The 17,834-nt window shown below is 52.1% G+C and overlaps 1 protein-coding gene across 2 annotated transcripts in view; it reads left to right on the top strand.

Annotated features, from left to right (window-relative positions):
- The window catches only part of MGLL (monoglyceride lipase), a 113,851-nt gene that overhangs the window by 30,115 nt on the left and 65,902 nt on the right, over positions 1 to 17,834 (top strand). Inside the window, exon 3 of one of the 2 annotated variants that reach the window (XM_045904205.3) lies at positions 10,996 to 11,102. The exons of the other annotated variant lie outside the window; for it this stretch is intronic. Coding sequence (XP_045760161.1) covers positions 10,996 to 11,102 — 107 coding nt within the window. The remainder of the gene's footprint in view (positions 1 to 10,995; positions 11,103 to 17,834) is intronic. 2 annotated transcript variants of the gene reach the window in all.

The raw sequence follows: 17,834 nt of genomic DNA, 5'->3' as shown, positions 1-17,834 counted from the left end.
GGGCATCCTTCTAAGGAATCACAGAAGCAGGGATCTTATGAGACAGTATTGCTACGAGAAATGTAGAAACTTGCCAGTAACTTCTGGCATGATCCAGGAAGACTTGGCTTCCATAAACTAAGAGTGGGCACTTATGAAAAAGGAATAAACTGACATCTGAAAAGACTCCATGAAATCTAGAGCTCTGAGTTTTTTCCAGTCAGGGGGGATGAGATTGTGTGAATAGAGTGCAAAACCCAGCACCTGGCACAGAGACACGAAAAATATGTGGTTTTAACTCTTTTACGTTTTTACTGCAATTCCAGGTAGTTAGGAAACAGTGTCATATTAGTTTCAGGTGTACAATTTAGTGATTCATCCCTTCCATACATCACCTGGTGCTCATCCCACATGCCCTCCTGAATTCCACCACCTACTTCACCCATCCCCTACCCATGTTGTTGTGATTTTTAAAATAAAATTACAGCTATATTCTAACTGACATACATGTTACCTATTTTTCTAACGATTTAGTAACTTTGGCTTCTTAGGAATTATGCTAAGCGGGGTTTTTGAAACCAGCCAGTTTGTGCAAATCGGCCAAGCCAGGGTCTGCCTACCTTCTCAGTAGACACAGGCAGGCTGCGGCCTGAGCCCCAACCACCGCAGTGGGAGCTGATGAGCCAGCCGGGGTCCAAGGTGACCGCGTCCTGCCACGTGCCGGGGGCTGTTCTGATTATTTCTGGGGGAGTTCTTGTAGTTAGCATGTTGGAGCTGGGAAGAGTTCCATCTGGCTCACAGCCGAAGGAATGGAGAGTTCCTCAGACTTAGGTAGGCTGACAGTCATCATCACTACTCCAAATAAAAATGTTTCAAGTATGACCCCCCGGGCAGATGCGGCCCAGTTGCTCGTAGACACGGGTGTGCCTGCCTGATGTGAGTTAGAGATAGAAAAACCCGAACACAAAGACCAGAAGCCCAGTAGGTGATCTGGCACGTAACTCAATGGTTGTCTGGAGCATTCTTTCCAAGTGCAAGCCTCCTTTGGGTGTTCTCAAATGACTTGCCTCATACCATCCTGACCCGCATGTAAGGGGAAAGGGAAGCCCAAAGAAGGGAACCAGCACTGAGGCACGTGCAGCGCTAGACATTTTGAGAACATTGTCATTTAAACTTGAAAACCCCTGTGCAAGGAAGGGATTCTCATTCTTCTTTTACAAGGAAGGCACTTGAGGCAGTGAGTGACTTTCTCAAAAACCGAAAGTAGGGTTTGGCCTATGCTGGTACTGAAATGCCCTGGTCCTAGTCCTGGGAGGAAGCTGGGGGTGGGATAATCAACAGTAAAACATATATAAAGCGCCTAGCTCAACAAATAAGAATTTTTCGGCTTTTGCATAGCGGGACAGCTAAGAGATGCCCAGACACTTAAACACAAAAAGAACCCAGTGCCACTCTGTGTCAGGACGTACAATTTGAACTGTGGCTGGGCTGTGCTTACAGTGGAGGCTCTAGATTCTTCTCAGAGTGCTTTCAAATAGGAGGCTGCACAGACAAAAGAGAAAAGAAAGAGAGAGAAGGGAGCAGGGAGGGGTGGCTCTCTAGTTCCTGGGGCCGGGGAGGCACAGGAGGGGCTGGGAGACCCTTCAAGGGTTCTACTCTTTTAGATGGTCCGCGAGCAAGCTCCTGATGGAAGGGCAAGCTCAGAACATGGGGAACGCGGGAATAAAGCTCAGAGGCCTCCACTTGCCTTGTTTTCTATCTCTGGGAGCATTTTGGTATTGGGAGCGTGTGCTTCCTCGAAAAGAAGAGGAAAACGGACCAGGTGCTCGGCCAGCCAACCCTAAGCATGCACTTTGGGGACCCCAACAGGGCTTTCCAGTGGGGAAGGGAGGAGAGGGGGGGCCACAGCAGTCCCCAGGGGTAAGTAGAGTGTGGGGGAGCACGTATGGGAGAAGGGGTACAAGCTCTAGACCAGAGTCACACAGGAAATGGGCAGGCAGATGGGAGTGGGGCAGAGTAGGGGCCCCGAACTAGAGAGCCAAGCATTCCGTGAGGGGTGGAGTGGGGAGGCTGTGCTGTGGGACATGGGGAGGTGAGAGGAGCTTTCTCCACTCTGACCTCCCTAGAGCCGTAGAATTATCTTACTCATAGGATCCTTAGATGACTTGACACATAGCTGGTCTGGCAAATCATTGATAAATGAGTGAATGGCTCAGTACATTTATTTCAGGATTGTAGAATAGAAGCAGATCTTGGATAGGTCATCTCCAGCCAGTTTGGGGTTACTAATGTCCTTTGTGGCGGCCCCTCCGAGCAGAAGCCACTTAGAGCCCATCGCCTCTCTAAAACACAAAGAGCACTCCATTTCCCTCTCCCGTGAGATCATCAGAATTTAACATACTGGTTATGAAAGAGGGTCCTCTGATCGAATTTTCTTCCCTCGAAGATTGGCATCTGATTGAACATTTGTGTGCTTGTTCCCTAATGTGTAAAGCGACAGATAACAGTAAGTGACTTTTCGATCATGCCCAGTGATATAATACCACTAGCTTGCATGGACTGCGGGGATTCCTGACCTCATCCTCAGGACCCTGGCAGGTAGGTGCTATTGTTGGTGCCCATTTTACAGATGAGGAAACCGAGACAGAGAGAGGCAGAGTCACTCATCCGAGGCCTGTGGCTAGTGAGGGCCAGAGCCAGGATTCAGGTCCAGACAGTGACTCCAGGACTCCAGGCCACTCCACGCTGCCTCCCCGTACTTACCTGTTAGCACTGCTGTCGCTGATGGGGGAAGGGGATGCCAGTTTATCCTCTTTCCATGATCTGTATTGAATGCCTTATCTGCCTAGACAAGCTCTTCTGTTTTATAGCATTCTTTATGATAATAAGTAAATAAATAAGTACGATGTGGGGGCTGACAGCAGCATCTGAAAATATGCTGGTTGCAAAGCTGTTCTGGGTTCAAGGTTGTGCACATTTCAAAAGGCATGTTAAAAGGCTTAAGGAAACTTCCTCTGTGGCCTTCTAAAAATTATTATAATTTTTTTTCTCCTTGGAAAACAAGGAGATTGCAGATCTGCCTTTTAAATAAAAAGAACTAAGATGGGGTTGGGTTTCAGAGATGTGTAGTCTAATTCCCATTATGCTTCTGAATCTTGAGTTTGCCTTCCAGCCATAGGCGTGTGTCCCTCTGACTTGTCACAACCTAGCCAGAAACCTTCGGCACGTCCAAGACCCTGAGAGTGTAATCAGGTTCTGTTCCTGCATCTGGGGGCCCCTGCAGTCTAGCTCCTGTCCCCACGGTCCCCACTCGGCTGAGCTTTGCTCCCTCCTGCCCTCCTCTGGGCCACCCCCTTCCTCAGAGTCTCATGAGTCTGCATTGGCACCCTCACACTTCTCATGGGTCATCACCTCCAACGCCCCGCTCGGGTCCTCCTCGCTGTCCTCCTTCTCCTGTCCCTTTGGGCCAACAGCTGTCCCAAGCTCTCGGTTGAAGTCTTTGGATCCAGTGCAGATGACAGAAACCTCCGTAGCCAGGCAAAGAGAAAGGGAATTTACTGGGGGGAATCAGGGGCTTTCAAAGTAGTTGGAGGGCCTGCAGGAGTGGCCTGTGGGCCTCCAGGAACGCTCCCCTGGCTGTTCCAGCCCACGTTTGTCTCTGTCTCCCCTGAGCCACTTCATTCCCTCATTCATTCACTCTGTCATTCATCATTCAGCATTTATAGAACGGAGGCCATCCTAGCTGCTAGGGACAGGACACCAGGACGAATCAATAAAACATAGCCCTTGTCCTCAAAGAACTCGTGGTCTATTCACACTAGATGTTGATGAGTCCTGGATAAAAGAGATGGGAACAGAGTGTTGTTAGGGCTTCAGGAGGGAGCAGCTGGCTCAGCCTGGGAGACCCCAGAAAGGCTTCAGAGTTTGGAGAGTGCAGGAGTCGAACCTGAGCCAAATCATGGGCAGAGGCAGAGGTGGTGGGCTGAAGAACCAGATGTCCTTCTTTGGTTGGTGTACAGGGTGGGAGAGGGGTGGGCTGGGGCAGGAGGCCAGAGGAAGAAACTGGTCAGGGCGAGGGGCTTTGGGGACCACCCCAGCACGGGCCGTGACATGATTGCCTGGCATCTTCCTCTCGCCAGGCTGTCACGCCGTGGTCCCGAATGCGCACCTGAGAGCCAGTCTGGCTGCGTTCAGGTTCTACTGAGTTCTGAACCTACAGGCTGTGTGACCTCAGGCAAGCTGTTTAGCCTTTCTGGGCCTCACTTTTCTCATTGGAAAAATGGGGAAGATCGCTGGACCCACCTCACGGGGGTTGTTGTGAGGGTGAAACGAGTTAGCGCATAACACACTTAGACAAACATCGAGCCAAAGTAAATATCAGCTGTCAGCATCGGCTATTATGTAATGCCTGACTCGGCACCAAGCATCCTGCCGGGTTATTTTCCATAAATTCTCTCAATCAACCCTCACAAAGACCCCGGGAGATAGGCATTATTGATCTGTTTTACTAATGAGAAGTCTATTTCTGGTTCCCCCTCTGAAACTGTAGACCCCTTCGCAGGTTTTGTTCTATTTTGGTCCCCGCCACACACTCTTTGTGCCACGGGAACCCTGCCAGAGATGGAGAGGAACAAAGTCAGCCTGGTGCTCTGCAAGAGGAGGGCAAACGGTTAAATTTGGATTCCAGCAGAGCCCGTCATGCTTCTGCTTTAGTTATGGGAAAGGGGTCCAACTGAGCCTGACAATCCCACTCACAGGCCCGATGACAAACGTGCCGGGTGAATTTTTTTTGAAGTCATAAAATTTGGCAGGAAGGAGTTGGGTGGATGTGGATGATGAAGTGAGCCACCCAGTTGCCTGAGTGGGATGCCTTGGGAGTAAGCGAGAACTCATGGCACATACTGCCCCCAGAACAGGCAGGCGGAAGCCCTGCGCCACCTTCATTTGAGGACACTCTAAGGGTCTCTGGGGCTAGTGTTCTTCCCCTCCCTGGGTCAGATGCCACTTGAGCTGCCGCCTGCTGGTAGGAATGTCCACGGGGTCCACCTAATACATGGGGTTCCTCCCACAAATCCTGGGTTTCCTGAATTTTTCCTAAAAAATGAGCAGAACATTTCTTCAGCTGGGCATTCAGCTCTTCCTTTGATGGAGCTTTGCCATGGCTTTGGAAAGGGCAGGCAAGAAAGAGGCTGATGTTTTCTACTCAGTGCCAGACCATGCCAAGTGCGTGAGGTGGTTCATTTTAACCTCCTGACAGCCTCGTGAGGAAGGTGTTGTGATCCCCCCACAGACATGCACATGGAGGGGAAGAGGTCACAGGCAAGTCCATAGTCCTGCAGGTGACAGATGGCGGCGTCCTTGGTAGAGGGGAATGTTTTTCATTCCAGCACCCGTCCCTGTCTTTCAAGGCGTTGGTGGCTGCGGGCTTGTTTCCCGCCCAATTCCCGGGTCCCTTCCCAGTGTGGGTCCGTGAATGGGCCTGACATGCTGGGGGGGGGGGTGAGCAGGCAGAGTATGTGACAGGAAAGTCAGAGGCCTCAGCCTTGAGCCGCACAACTTCACATACATTCTCTCATTTCATCTCAGAACCCCAGTGAGGAGGGGCTGTGTCCCCATTTCACAGGTGGAGAAACTGAGGCCCACAGAGATCCGGAAACCAGTTTATGGGAGGGCTGGAGTGTAAAGCCAGGGCTCTAGACCACAGGCATGCATTCTGTGAAGTTCTGCGGTATGTTCATATCAAGGGCTGCATATGCTTTGCTGGGAGTTGCCCCGCCTCCCAGGGCCAGATGCCAGGCAGGCCATCTGCTCCTGGGGCTGGGCCTCCCCCTCTGACAGCCATTGCCTTCTCCCAGAATGACTGTCTCCCAATGGGCTGCAGCCATTAAAGGAGTTCCAGGAGAAAGATCTTCACCAGCCTCTTCTGCAACCTAATTTCTGCCGCTGTGGGTATTGCCTGGTCTCGGTAAATGGCCCTGCTAGCGTTCTGCTTCTGTTCCCTGCCGAGGTTGCAGAATGCCAGGGTTGAGGGGGGAGGGCGGCGGGAGGGGGAACCACACTGTGCCTAGCACCTGCTGAGAGCCCAGCCTGCAGGTTCCTTGACAAACACCATCCTCCCTCTCTCCCTCAGTTCTCCCCACAGCAGCCCTGGAAGCTTCAGAAGGTCAGATCCGTTCACTGCCTGTGCTGAGCCATCCTCCATAAGGAGAACCCCCCCTCCCCGGTTCCTTGCTCCCGGGGCCCTCCAGGCTCTGGCTGCTTCACTTCTCAGAGCCCTTCCTGGCTGCTCCCTCCTGTCCAAATAAGGATCCCTGTGGTCCCTTCTCTTTTCTGTCCCTGGCGCTTGTCAAATTACACACCTGCAGCTGTCTTCTCCACTGAGCACCTGTCTGTCCTGCCGGACTGTGAGTTGTGTGAGGGCAGGGACAGTGCTGTTTGTCCCCTTTGACATGTGGTAAGCCTTGAGTCAGTATCTCTGGGCGGCCTCAGTCAAGGTCCCCAGTTGCTGCCGTCCTGTGAGTGCAGGCTCCAAGCCACCAAGTGACTTGTCCAGGGCCACGTGTGGTGACACCCGCAATCAAACCCAGTCATCCTGGCTTCTGCCTGCTCTATTCCCAGCCTCCTAGCAACTGGGGTGCTTATTTAACCACATCTCGGTTCCTTGGTGCTGTATGTTTTCAGAGCCGAAACAAGAATCACAACATCTTGTGAAACCCCAAAGGGGAAGTTGCAAGTGGAGGTCAGCATCCAGTGGTGAAGGAGGGAGCTCCATCAGACAGCCCCAGGCAGGGGGTTCCCCTTCTCCAGGAGAGCCAGGGCCTAAATGCACACAGCTTGGGGTGTGGCCAGATGTGCCCCTGGTGCTGGGAGGGGTGGGACCTAGAAGTGGGCCACCGGTGACTGGGGAGCAAACAGTGGGTGTCACACCTACAGCAGGTGTGCGGGGAGTGGGAGCAGGGGTGTCCCGACAAGTGAGTGGGACCAAGCCATGGAAAACCCATGCCAGCCTGACTTCCCGATGTGCCTGCCCCTGGGTGTGAACTCCAAACCCGGGGGGCTGCAGGGTGGGGTGGGTGGAGGGATCCAAGCCCTGGGGGGTCATCCAGTCAGCCAACAAATCCTTACTAAGCTCCTACTGTGCGCCAGCATTTTCGCCGGCTGAGGATATAGCAGTAGGTGACAGTGTTGCCTTCATGGAACACATTCTAGTTAGGGGAAGCAGAAGGAAACGTGGTAGTGGAGAAGTAGTTTGGGACAGCGACACGTGCTCAAGGGCCTCTTGCCACTGCAGTGCCCACAAAGGGCCTGAGATCCACGTGACAGAGCCACCACCACGTGCAGATTGGAGGGCGGGGTCCCCGGTAGACGCCTCAGCAGAGGCAGCGGCTCCCAGGTGGGAATGGGCTCACCGGGGCTTGCCGGGGTGTGCACGCCCTCCAGGTCCGTGTTCAGTGACAGCCCGCTAGCCTGAAGCCGGCCGTGAGAGAGCATTTACACTGTGGAGATTGGTAAACACTGCAAATCAGGACCCTCCCCCCGCCCCGCACCCCACTTGGGGAACGTTTAACAGTGCACCTGAGCATTGGAAAGGAGGCTACAGGCAGAGGGGAGGGGGGAGGGGAGGATGTTATCACAGAGGCAATAGCTTTGTTCTCTTGTGGGGAGAAGTCTCTGAAGGGTTTAAGGCAGAGGAGTAACGTGATTTGACGTTCACTTTGCCAGACAGATTCTACAAAACAAAGACTCTGGGCCAGGGGGAGGGGGAGGAGAGACTGATTTATCAGAACTGGGGCCCGGGCACGAGCCAAAGGCACAAACTAAGGAGAGCCGCACTTACCACCGGGGCAGCTTAAGACCATGCGTCTGCTGAGATGGCTGGTCTGGCTCGGGGGAGGGGGGCGTAGGGGAGAGGGCCCACAGAAGCCTCAGCTACCTGCCGCGGGGGCAGCCAAGCCAGCCGGCTTTGTTTCCAAAGGCAAGGCAGCAGCAAGCTCTGGAAGCGTCTGCATCCTACAGATAGAAGCTGTGGTTTGCCCAGCATGTTCCCTGGGGAGATGAGCGGCTCCGAAGTGGCTGTGAGTCTCCAGGCCAAAATGGCTACATTCTTGCCACTGGTGAGTTCCACGTGGCATCTGAGCAGTACGGTAGCCCAAGGCAGTACGGTAGCCCAAGCCCCACGCTGTGAGAAGCAGGAGCTTCTCCACCTCCTCTGCGCATTAGAACCCCTGGAGAGCTTTTCCCACCCCTGACCAGTTAAACCCAGAGGTTCTTCTGGGGGTGGGTCGGACCCAGCCTTAGCATTGCTGAAAGCTCTCCAGGAGATTGCAAGTTGTAGGCAAAGTTGAGAACCGCTGGATTGGAAGACATTTCTGTAGAGTCAGAGGCCCAGTATTTTTCCACATCGTGTCTCGGGGGTAGATCCTATTAACAAGCAAGTCCGGGCATACCGGCCTTACGCCACTCCTTTGGGCGCGGAGTGAGACCCTGCAGGCCCTCCGCCGGGCGAGTCCCCGACGGCAGCCAGAGGCTGACTGCAGCCTGGCCGGCTGGAGCGCTGGTTCATCTACATTAGTTGTGGGCTGGATTAATGCAGCAGCTGCCGCATTCCCAAAGGATGTTAAAGTGCTTGTGCCATCCTTTCTGGAAACCCTGCCCCTTTTGCAGATGGGAGTTGACTATTTAGAGGTTCTGGCATAATCCTCAGTAGCTGAGAGAAAAACCCATCAGCCAACCCCAGAAGTGTCAGGTTTGCGCAAGTGGAATCTGCCCGGATTGATGTTTGATCTAGAGCAGGTGGCTGGGCATTCCAGGAAGCAGCGAAGAGGGTGTGAAATGTGTCTCTTATATTTTTCAGGAAAGGGTAGAGAGAACAGATACCAAAGGCAGATGAGGTTAATGCTGGTATTTTGTGCGCTGCTCAAAGAATAAAATGCGTAAGCATGGCAAAACCAACTGGCACAGTTCTGCCCCTTCACAGCCTGGCAGAGAGGAGTGGTAGAAAGAACACAGGCTTTTGAATGAGGTGTTCACTCCCGTCATACATATTTACCCGTCCTTGTTGAGTACCACCAGGCTGAGATATGGCACCAGGGTTCTGCCAGGAGTAAGGTGGACGAGAGGAGGAGAGAGCCAGGAACCAAGCAAACAAGTGAATGGCAAGACGATGGCATCCTGTCGTGAGCAGTTACAAACCAGTGCTGGTGATGCTCAAGTGTGCTGTGTGGTGAGGGGCCAGTGCGGGTCAGAAGGGCCCAAGTGGGGGAGGCCACCCTAGGGGGGATGGAGGAGAGGCCTCTTTGAGGTGATGTCTGTCCTGAGACCAGGGCATGACCAGCAGCCATGGGAGATCGGGGGAGAGCATTCAGAGAGAGAGGGTTGGCAAGGCCAAAGGCCCTGAGAGAGGAAGAATCAGGTGCTGCCCGAGCATGGCGGGAGGTAAGCTGGGGGCGGGGGGGGGGGGGGTGGTGGCAACAAGGAGTGGCAAGGCAGGCAAGGGTCAGGTTGTCTTATATTCTGAGCCCACTGGTGGCCCGCTGGAGGCCCTAAAGCCGGCAATGACATGCTCAGACCTATATGTTACCAATTTGCTGTGCGACTTAGGCCATAAACTTAACTTCTCTGATTTTCATTCTCAGCTGTAAAGAAAACAAAGCCTAAGATGACGATAGGGTTAGAAATCTTGTATATGGAATTAACAGACGAAGTGATGTGTCGTGAATACTCAGGAAAACGGCAGCTGTGGTGCTCCCCTTCTCCCCCTCCTCCCTCCTCACCCTCCTCCCTCTTCCACCCCTCCTCCTTCCTCTCATTATTGGCAGAAATTGGATGGGTGTTGCTCACAGCATTCACTCTTTGCCCGAAGGGGAATCTAGCATCCTGTGGGTCTTATGCCAAGACTAGGAGTCTTGACAACTGTCTGTTTGAGAATTTAAATGCTCTTTCATTAACCCCCACCACGGGCAGGCTGACTCTGGCTAGTGCAGAAGCTGGGGCAAGCCATAACATGGTGGTGCTACTGTTGGGGTCCCAGAGTCGCCCTGCCACATTGGAGGTTGTCTGGAGTGACTGAGTGCCCAGCCAAGCTCTGCTTCAGAATCCTGGGGCTTCTCCTGCACAGATCCAAGGTGCAAAAGATAGCTGTTTCTTGTAAAACCTCACAACCTTCCTTCATTCAGAGTCTCCACCATGAGCTCAAAACCCTGCTAGCTACTAAAGAAAAGGCAAAGGCGAAGTCTTTGCATGTCCTCGAGAAGGTTGTAACTGGAGGTGGCAGTAGGCAGAAAACCGCGGCCGCCCCTGCGTCAACAGAGGGATTACAGAAGCCCAGAGGAGGGGGGAGACTTAGCGGAGCCTGCTGGAGGCTCTAAAATCCTCCTCAGAGGAGGGAACCTTTGGGCTGGGCCTTGAAGGAAGGGGAGGAGTTTGCCAGCCGGAGAAAGGGGGACGAGAGAGAATACCAGGTGCACAGGTGAGGCGAGTCCCAGCAACCCGAAGTAAACCATGCCCCCCCACACACAAATGGAAAGAGCTGGATGTCAGTTAGGATTCTTGTCATCACCAGTGACAGAAAACAGCCCAACCGAAGGTGGGGGGTGGGGGGTGGGTGGGGGTGGGGGCGGGGGGAGAGCGCGGGCTTCAGGTCGGGCTGGATTCAGGGCTCCAGCACCCCCTTTAGGACTTGCTGTCCCTTCCTGATATGGTCTCCCCTGTTGGGTTGACTCCTCTGTTTTGGCCCCAAGGCTGGAGCCCCTTGAGGCCCACAGCCTCTGCAGTTCACACCTGGCGGGAAGCTGAAGTCGCTTTCTCCTGGCTACCTCGGCCAGAGCTCTAGGGTCCACTCCCTGTCCCGGAGGCAACCACTATGGCCACGACCATGGCGTGTCCTGGGGGGCTGAGAGCTGGTTCACCGCGATTTGGTCTTCCACTCGTTGCTGGTGTCCTGAAAACTCTGTATTGCTCAGGCCGTGCTTGGTGCTCTGCCGCCTTCCTAACCCAGCTCCCTCTCCCCCCCTGCAGGGCCCTCATCTTTGTGTCCCATGGAGCCGGGGAGCACTGTGGCCGCTATGACGAGCTGGCTCAGATGCTGGTGGGGCTGGGGCTGCTGGTGTTCGCCCACGACCATGGTGAGTACCCCCCAGGCGACAGGGCCCACGCTGCCGGCCGGCGCCCGACAGTTTGGGGGACCCCCCTTTCTATCACCCCACCTCCCTCATCCCTCCTCCTCTGTTATTCTCCTGTGATTCCTGCAGTGACACTGGGAAAAGACATTCTCCATGGGATGTTTCTGAGTAAAAAAAATAATATGTAGTTAGGTAAACAAAAAAATATGTCTGACCAGCAGTTTCTGTTGGGTCTGGGATTGAATGTAGGCTGATTAGAAATCTCTACTGAAAAAAAACCAAAGCCAGAATCTGTTTATACAAGAACTTGCCCCAGGCCAAGGAATCCTCTCTTGCATTTATAAACCGCTTTCTGCACAAAACGGGCCCCGGTTTTCTCCCAAGGGACTTCAGATGGATGTGGAGTAGTCAGTGCAAGTACAGTTCAACCCCTTTCACCACAAGACACTTACAAAGCATTTCAAACCAGGAGAATAGGAAAAATCTCAAAGTCCATATCGGTCACAAGAAAACCCCAAACAACACACACACACACACGTCCCCGGGCCGATTCTTTGTCCTTTAATAAAATCCACAATAACTGTCAAAATGCAATGTTTATTGCCTAAGCCCGTATGTCATCCCTTCATCATTTTTGTGACATTCTTCATGGTTCGGAAGGCTCCCAATTTAGATCTTCCCTTGCCTAACAGTCTTTAAGAATGAAGTGTTCCCTGTGACTGAATGTGGTGATTTCTCCACAGCTTCCATGTAGAAATCTATTGTCTTGGCTCAGATCCAGCAATGTGGCTGCTATTTTATGTGATTTGAAAATAGATAATTAAGTGGCATTGCTGAAAAGAGGGAGAGGGGACCAGTGACAGGGCCTGGGAGTCCCTGAAAGGGAGAGAATGCGAGGAGCAGGGGAAGAGAAGCTTGCTGGGCTGGGGCATTTTGTATATAAAGAAGTGGAAATGTGGATTTACCAAGAGCCCTTTTTAAGCCAGATATGTGCAAACATCTTCATAACTGGGAATATTGACTAAATTCTTTCTTATTATGGTTGTAATGTTCTTTAGTGCTTTGCAAATGGTTCTTGTAATATTTGTGAGGCTGTTTGAGATGTAATATTTGAGGACTATCCCGATTTTCACTATGGGGACTGTGTCATTATGAGCTTTGGCACTTTGCGAAGCACATAAAGGCCCAAGACGGAAATGCTTCTCTTCCTGTTGTCTTTGTTTCTGTTAATGTTTGTTGCAATCATCCCCTCCCTCTTCAAATTGAACAACCTAGGGACATGCTGGAAGAAAAGGATAATCATACTTTGCAAACACCGAACACCTTTACCCAGAATCTCAAGGAGGTATGAGTCTTGGAGTCTGTTACCTTCTTATGAGCGCCCCTTGGCCACACCTGTGGGCCACAACTGTTGTGCCCTATTTATTTTGTCTAACTGCAGGACTTTGAAAAACGAGTTTAAAAGACTTCCTTGTTGGGCGCCTGGGTAGCTCAGTTGGTTAGGCGACTGCCTTCGGCTCAGGTCATGATCCTGGAGTCCCTGGATCGAGTCCCACCATCAGGCTCCCTGCTTCTCCCTCTGACCTTCCCCCCTCTCGTGCTCTCTCTCTCATTCTCTCTCTCTCTCAAATAAATAAATAAAATCTTTAAAAAATAATAAATAAAAGACTTCCGTGTTGGAGGAAAAGGAGAAAAGAAACAGCCCACCTTTTGATGTTTCCAAAATAACATCTAGGATGGAGGCATAGCTTTCTGTGATGTTCTAAAGATAGTTCAGAAGCGGTTGTTGATGTTCACCTGTTCTAAGTTCCTTGATTTATTGGCTTCTTCGCGCGACTCATTCGAACTAGTACCAGAGGGAGGTGTTTTACCCAAGAAATGAATCCGGTTGAATGTGTGTGTGACTTTGGTGGTCGTCTACAGATGAAAGTGACGGTGGCTTACTTAGTAGGAGAAGCCGCGTGAGTGGGCCGTCATTGCGGGGTCTTGTGCCGGCTGGAGAAGGGGATCCTGGTGGTTAGTGATCTGTGCTTTATTCCTTCTTGCTGAGACATGTGAAGAAGGAGGGATTCAAACCCAGAACTGCAGGTTCTTGATGACAAGATATGGATGATTTGGTATCCATACCAGGCATGAATACATACAGAGACATATGCAGTCTTCATTCTTTCCTACATAGATTTTCAATTTAAATAGAGCAGAGAGGGGGAGAATGCTGGGTATTTACTTGGCCAGTTGGAGGTACACAAAGGATTATTAAAAATGTAGAGCTGAGAGAGACTGTTCTACAGCCTGTGGCCTCTCCAGGGCCATCGTGGCCTCAACAACCCCCCCTCCCCCGCCCCCGTGTATTCAGGCACATTTTCATCCTGCACTCCTGGGCACTGTCAGAGGTGTGCTGCTAGAACCTTCATGCCAGACAGCAAGTGGGCTAAGGTGCAAACACACCTGGGTCCAAGTGCCCACTGGGCTGCGACTCCAGACCTGAGATCCCAGACACTGTACCGAACCATTCCAGCCTCTGTTTTCTCATCCACCAAATGGGCAAGGCAGGGCTGTCACACAGCCAGGATTGCTGTGACATAATGCGCAGAGAGGGCCCAGCAGAGCACGGTAATGTCTCCCCCCGCACTCTGCCCTCTCCCAGGCCCCCTGCAGCCACCATGCAGACTGCCTGCTGTGCTGGGTACCCAAAAGGGGAGCTCCAAGGCTCTGAGCAGGAGCAGCTGAGGCAAGGCCGGGAGCCAGGGGTGCTGCATTCTGGGGCCCCTGTCGCTGCCGCGAGCCTGGTCCTCTGTCTGGCCCGGAAAGGCCCGGAAAGGCTGGTGCGAAGAGAGATGTGCAGATGTTTACAAAGTGAACAGAGCTACCGCTGCTGGTTTCTACGACACAATTGATAGAAATGCGGGTTTCTATAAATCAGCCGCTAACTTGATTTCAGCTTCAGTCTCGTTGTCCAACTACGTTAATATTTCATTGTTTAGGCAGTGATCTTGAGATGCTGTGGTTGTAGCAGTCTGGCTGTGTTTCCCAGCGTGCCCGATAGGCTGGCAAGCACAGAGGGTGCTCAGTTAGCTCACTGAACTCTGCCTTTTTAGGATTTTACAGGATGACTGCATGGGCGTGAACAGCTCGCCAGAAATGGGAACTATGCTTCCTGCCATTGGTTCAGTGGCACTTCTGGTACATTCTACCCCCTCTTAACGATGAACACTACGACCCTGTTTTAGAGGTGAGGATTCTGAAGCTCTGTTGCCAAGGGAGCCCGTTCTCATTGCACCGAAGCACTCATCCCAGTGAGGGGCGGTTTGCATGCAACAGAAGCCAGACCCGAGTAGCCTCACAAAGTTCTCAGCAGGAGGGAGATGTGGGGCGCAACACGGAGGAGGGGGCTGGGCTCATACCGGGAAAGCTCCCTAGCATATTCCAACTACATCTCCTGGGCCGGCACTGCGTCTCACGGCCACACCCCTAGCTGCAGGGGAGGGCAGGGAAATCCCATGGGTTCCTGGCGCATTTGCCGCCTACCAACAAAACGGGCTTCTGTCAGTAAGAAGGAAGCGGAGAAAGGATGTTGCCAGTAGGCATCTGCCCCTCTGCCACGCCACACCCCCAGATCTGCCACGGAAAGGGGCATTTCCCAACCATTTCTACTGTCTGTGTTTTCTGGATATAACAGCACCTCCTGTCTATCTCATCCATCCTCTGTTCTTTCATAAGGTTTTGATGCAAAGGTCATTATTAGCAGCATCGGTAAGTAGTGGATAACGTTCCCAGTTGTGCAGTAGGCCTGGGTCAAGTGCCATGCAAGGACAGATTCACGGGCACAGAAACTGACGTGCTGATGGTAGAGCAACCTGTCTTCCCCAGAAAAATTAAGCGGCCCCTATTACGTGCTCAGCTTCATTATAGTAATCAGTATCCTGAGTGGTAACTCCTTCCTTTGGAGGAGACTGTCTTACTGAGTCATCGTGTCAGCCCCTTGCTCTCCCCCACAACCTTTTCGTCTGCTGTGTGGGGCCCAGGACTGAGCAGAGGGGAGGCATCATCAGTGTTGGCTGAATGGAAGAAGGGGTTTGTGATCCCAAACCCACCAGACCAGAAATGTTTTAAACATCCACAGCAGAACACCCACATAAGAGGATCCACATCCGCAGGGCACTGTTGGGTCTCATCCCCGTGGAGAGCACCCAGCAGAGTGGCCACTGGAACTTGGAGTCTGGTGGCCAAGATTAGGACAACAGTCCAGTGAAGCTTGAAAGCGATGTGGATGGAGGCCGGAACAGAGGAGGCCTGTAACTCAGGTGTGCCGAGGAGGGGGCGGGGCCTCAGACGTACACGGGCTTTCCTGATGCCCAGAGCACTGGCAGGGTGGCTGGGTCTTGTCGGATGAGTAGGAGCCTGCCAAGAGAAGAAAAGGTGTGGAGAAAGGCACCCATCATTGAGCAGTGGCTCTGACCTCGACTGCCCATTGAAATCCTTGGGGAGTCTTGAAAAATACGGATGCCTGGGCCCTCTCTCCGGAGAGACTTGGATTTCTTAGGTCTTTGATGTGTCTGGGGTATGGAGACTTTTGAAATCACCCCAGGTGGTTCTCATGTGCAGCCAAGGTTAAGAACCGCAGTTCCAGGCAGAGGAGACCATACGGGCAAAAGGTGATGCACAATCTGACAGGCTTATGTCGTGTTCAGGGAGACATCCTAGCCCAAGGACTCACTGGACCCTGAAGTTTAGCAGCAGGTACCAGGGGCCAGGAAATGGAGGAGCCACCTCCTAGCCTGTGAAACTCAGGGCTCTGTGATGAGTCCCTTTGGATACTTGGATCATGAGAGAGTTGACACAGGGAGTGACAGGCTGGCTGTTGAAAGCAGGGAGGGCCACCAGGAGACTGGGGAGCCATCAGGAGACTGGACCCAGGATAGGGCCCAGCGAGGGAGAGGTGTGGGCAGACAGAAGTGAAGGAGCTTCTGGGATGTCTGAACAGGTGGAAACACCAGAGGATGGGATTTTCTGTGCCATTCTAAATATAGTGCAGAGAAAACCGGGGCTCGTGCTTATGCCGTCCCTCGGTCACCAGCTGCTCGTGGTGACTCACTGGAAACCCCTCTGCCTTCCACGCAAGCTGAGTGGCTGGTGTGACCAGGAGAGAGGGGGCAAGGCGCTGGGGCGGGCTCCCCTGTCCCACTGGCAGGCACCGCTGCAGGTGGAAGGCCTGGGAGACTGACCAGGGTCCCATCTGGAATGTGGGCATCTTGGCGGGCATCTGCTGCAAGGGGGCCCTCCCCGGGGAGCAGCCTCCTGGCTCTAGACACGGCCGCTGAAAAAATACATTTGCTGAGGCCAGAGCCACTCTGTTTCTATTTACAAAGTATCAAAGAACCATTCTCAACTGATTAACAGTGAATTAATTATCTGCAAATATTTGAGGGAAAGTGTTAAAGGGGGTTGGTTTGTTTTATTTTTTCTAACTCAGCTGGGGTGTGTGAGAAGAGGAAGTTCTGAGGGAAGGTTTGAGGGCGGCAGTTAGGCCCTATTCTGTTCATGAGGGGACTCTTCCCAGTCCCATGAAGGGTGTTTAGGAAATTTGGGGTGAAAAGATATGTGTATTTTCCATACAAGGAGACAGTTTAAGTCAAGGTCCCTTGCTGGACCTATTCTCAAAATTGGTTGCCATCAGTTACAGTAATAGATTTTTGTTTGAAATGTTTGAAAAATGTGTCAACTTTTCTTGCCTTTAGTAAATATGCAAGTGAGAATAATGGAGTGAGTTGCGCTTTGATACTTGAGGAGCTCAGGGGGCCCAGCTCCCAGGACAGACCACCGTGAACTCACCACTGGGGTGGCAGGTGTAGGAGGGTGGACCGGGCGCCCTCCGTATCCTGAGAGGGCTTTGCAGTTCCCTTCCTCCTTCTCCCCCTCCTCTTCCTCCTTCATTCACAGGTAAACACACCCAAACCTTCCATCTTGGATAGAAATATCTGACATGAGTTTATTTGGTCACTTGCTTCTTTCTAGAATAAAACACAAACTTCCGTGGCCTCAGTTTGCTCATCTATAAAATGACATGATAATAATAATAATAAGGTTATATTGTGGTTGTGGGATAGAATGAGAGGAAGCAGGGTTCTCAAACTCCAGTGGACAGTGGTGTCCCCAGAAGGCTTGTGGAAACGCAGATGGCTGGGCCCTACCCCCATATGTTCTGATTCAAGCAGGCAGATTGCGAGGAGAAAGGGGGCCAGGTTCACCACAGTTATTTCTTATGTAGAATTTCCTTTAAACTACAGTGCAGATATAGTTAAAATTGGAAATATAATATTTTCTTTTTTTTTTTAAAGACTTTATTTATATGAGAGAGAGAGGGTTGAGGGGCAGAGCTAAAGGGAGAAGCAGACTACCTGTTGAGCAAGGAACCCGATGTGGGCCTCAATCCTAGGACCCCAAGATCACAACCTGAGCTGAAGGCAGACGCTTAACCTACTGAGCCACCCAGGCCCCTGATTTCATTTTGTCAGAAATGTAGAAAGTGATTGCTGGGGAAGATTCGCAGGGAGCAATGACTTATGCCCATGTGAATCAGTGTGAATCAGGCACATTGTTTACTCTGCTTTGTGGAAGCAACAAAACCCAGTTGCCCTTTTGAGGCCTACAGGCGAGTTGGTAGTCTGAATCCTGAATCAGGAGTTTGAAATGCCAAATGGATGCTTCCGGAAAGTCAGTGCCACCTTTCTCGTC

The sequence above is a fragment of the Mirounga angustirostris genome, unplaced genomic scaffold, assembly GCF_029215605.1.
Source record: "Mirounga angustirostris isolate CCGP_5_RB_7025 unplaced genomic scaffold, mMirAng1.0.hap1 SCAF_1, whole genome shotgun sequence".
Classification (NCBI taxonomy): domain Eukaryota; kingdom Metazoa; phylum Chordata; class Mammalia; order Carnivora; family Phocidae; genus Mirounga; species Mirounga angustirostris.
This window is presented reverse-complemented; position numbering and strand designations above follow the sequence as displayed.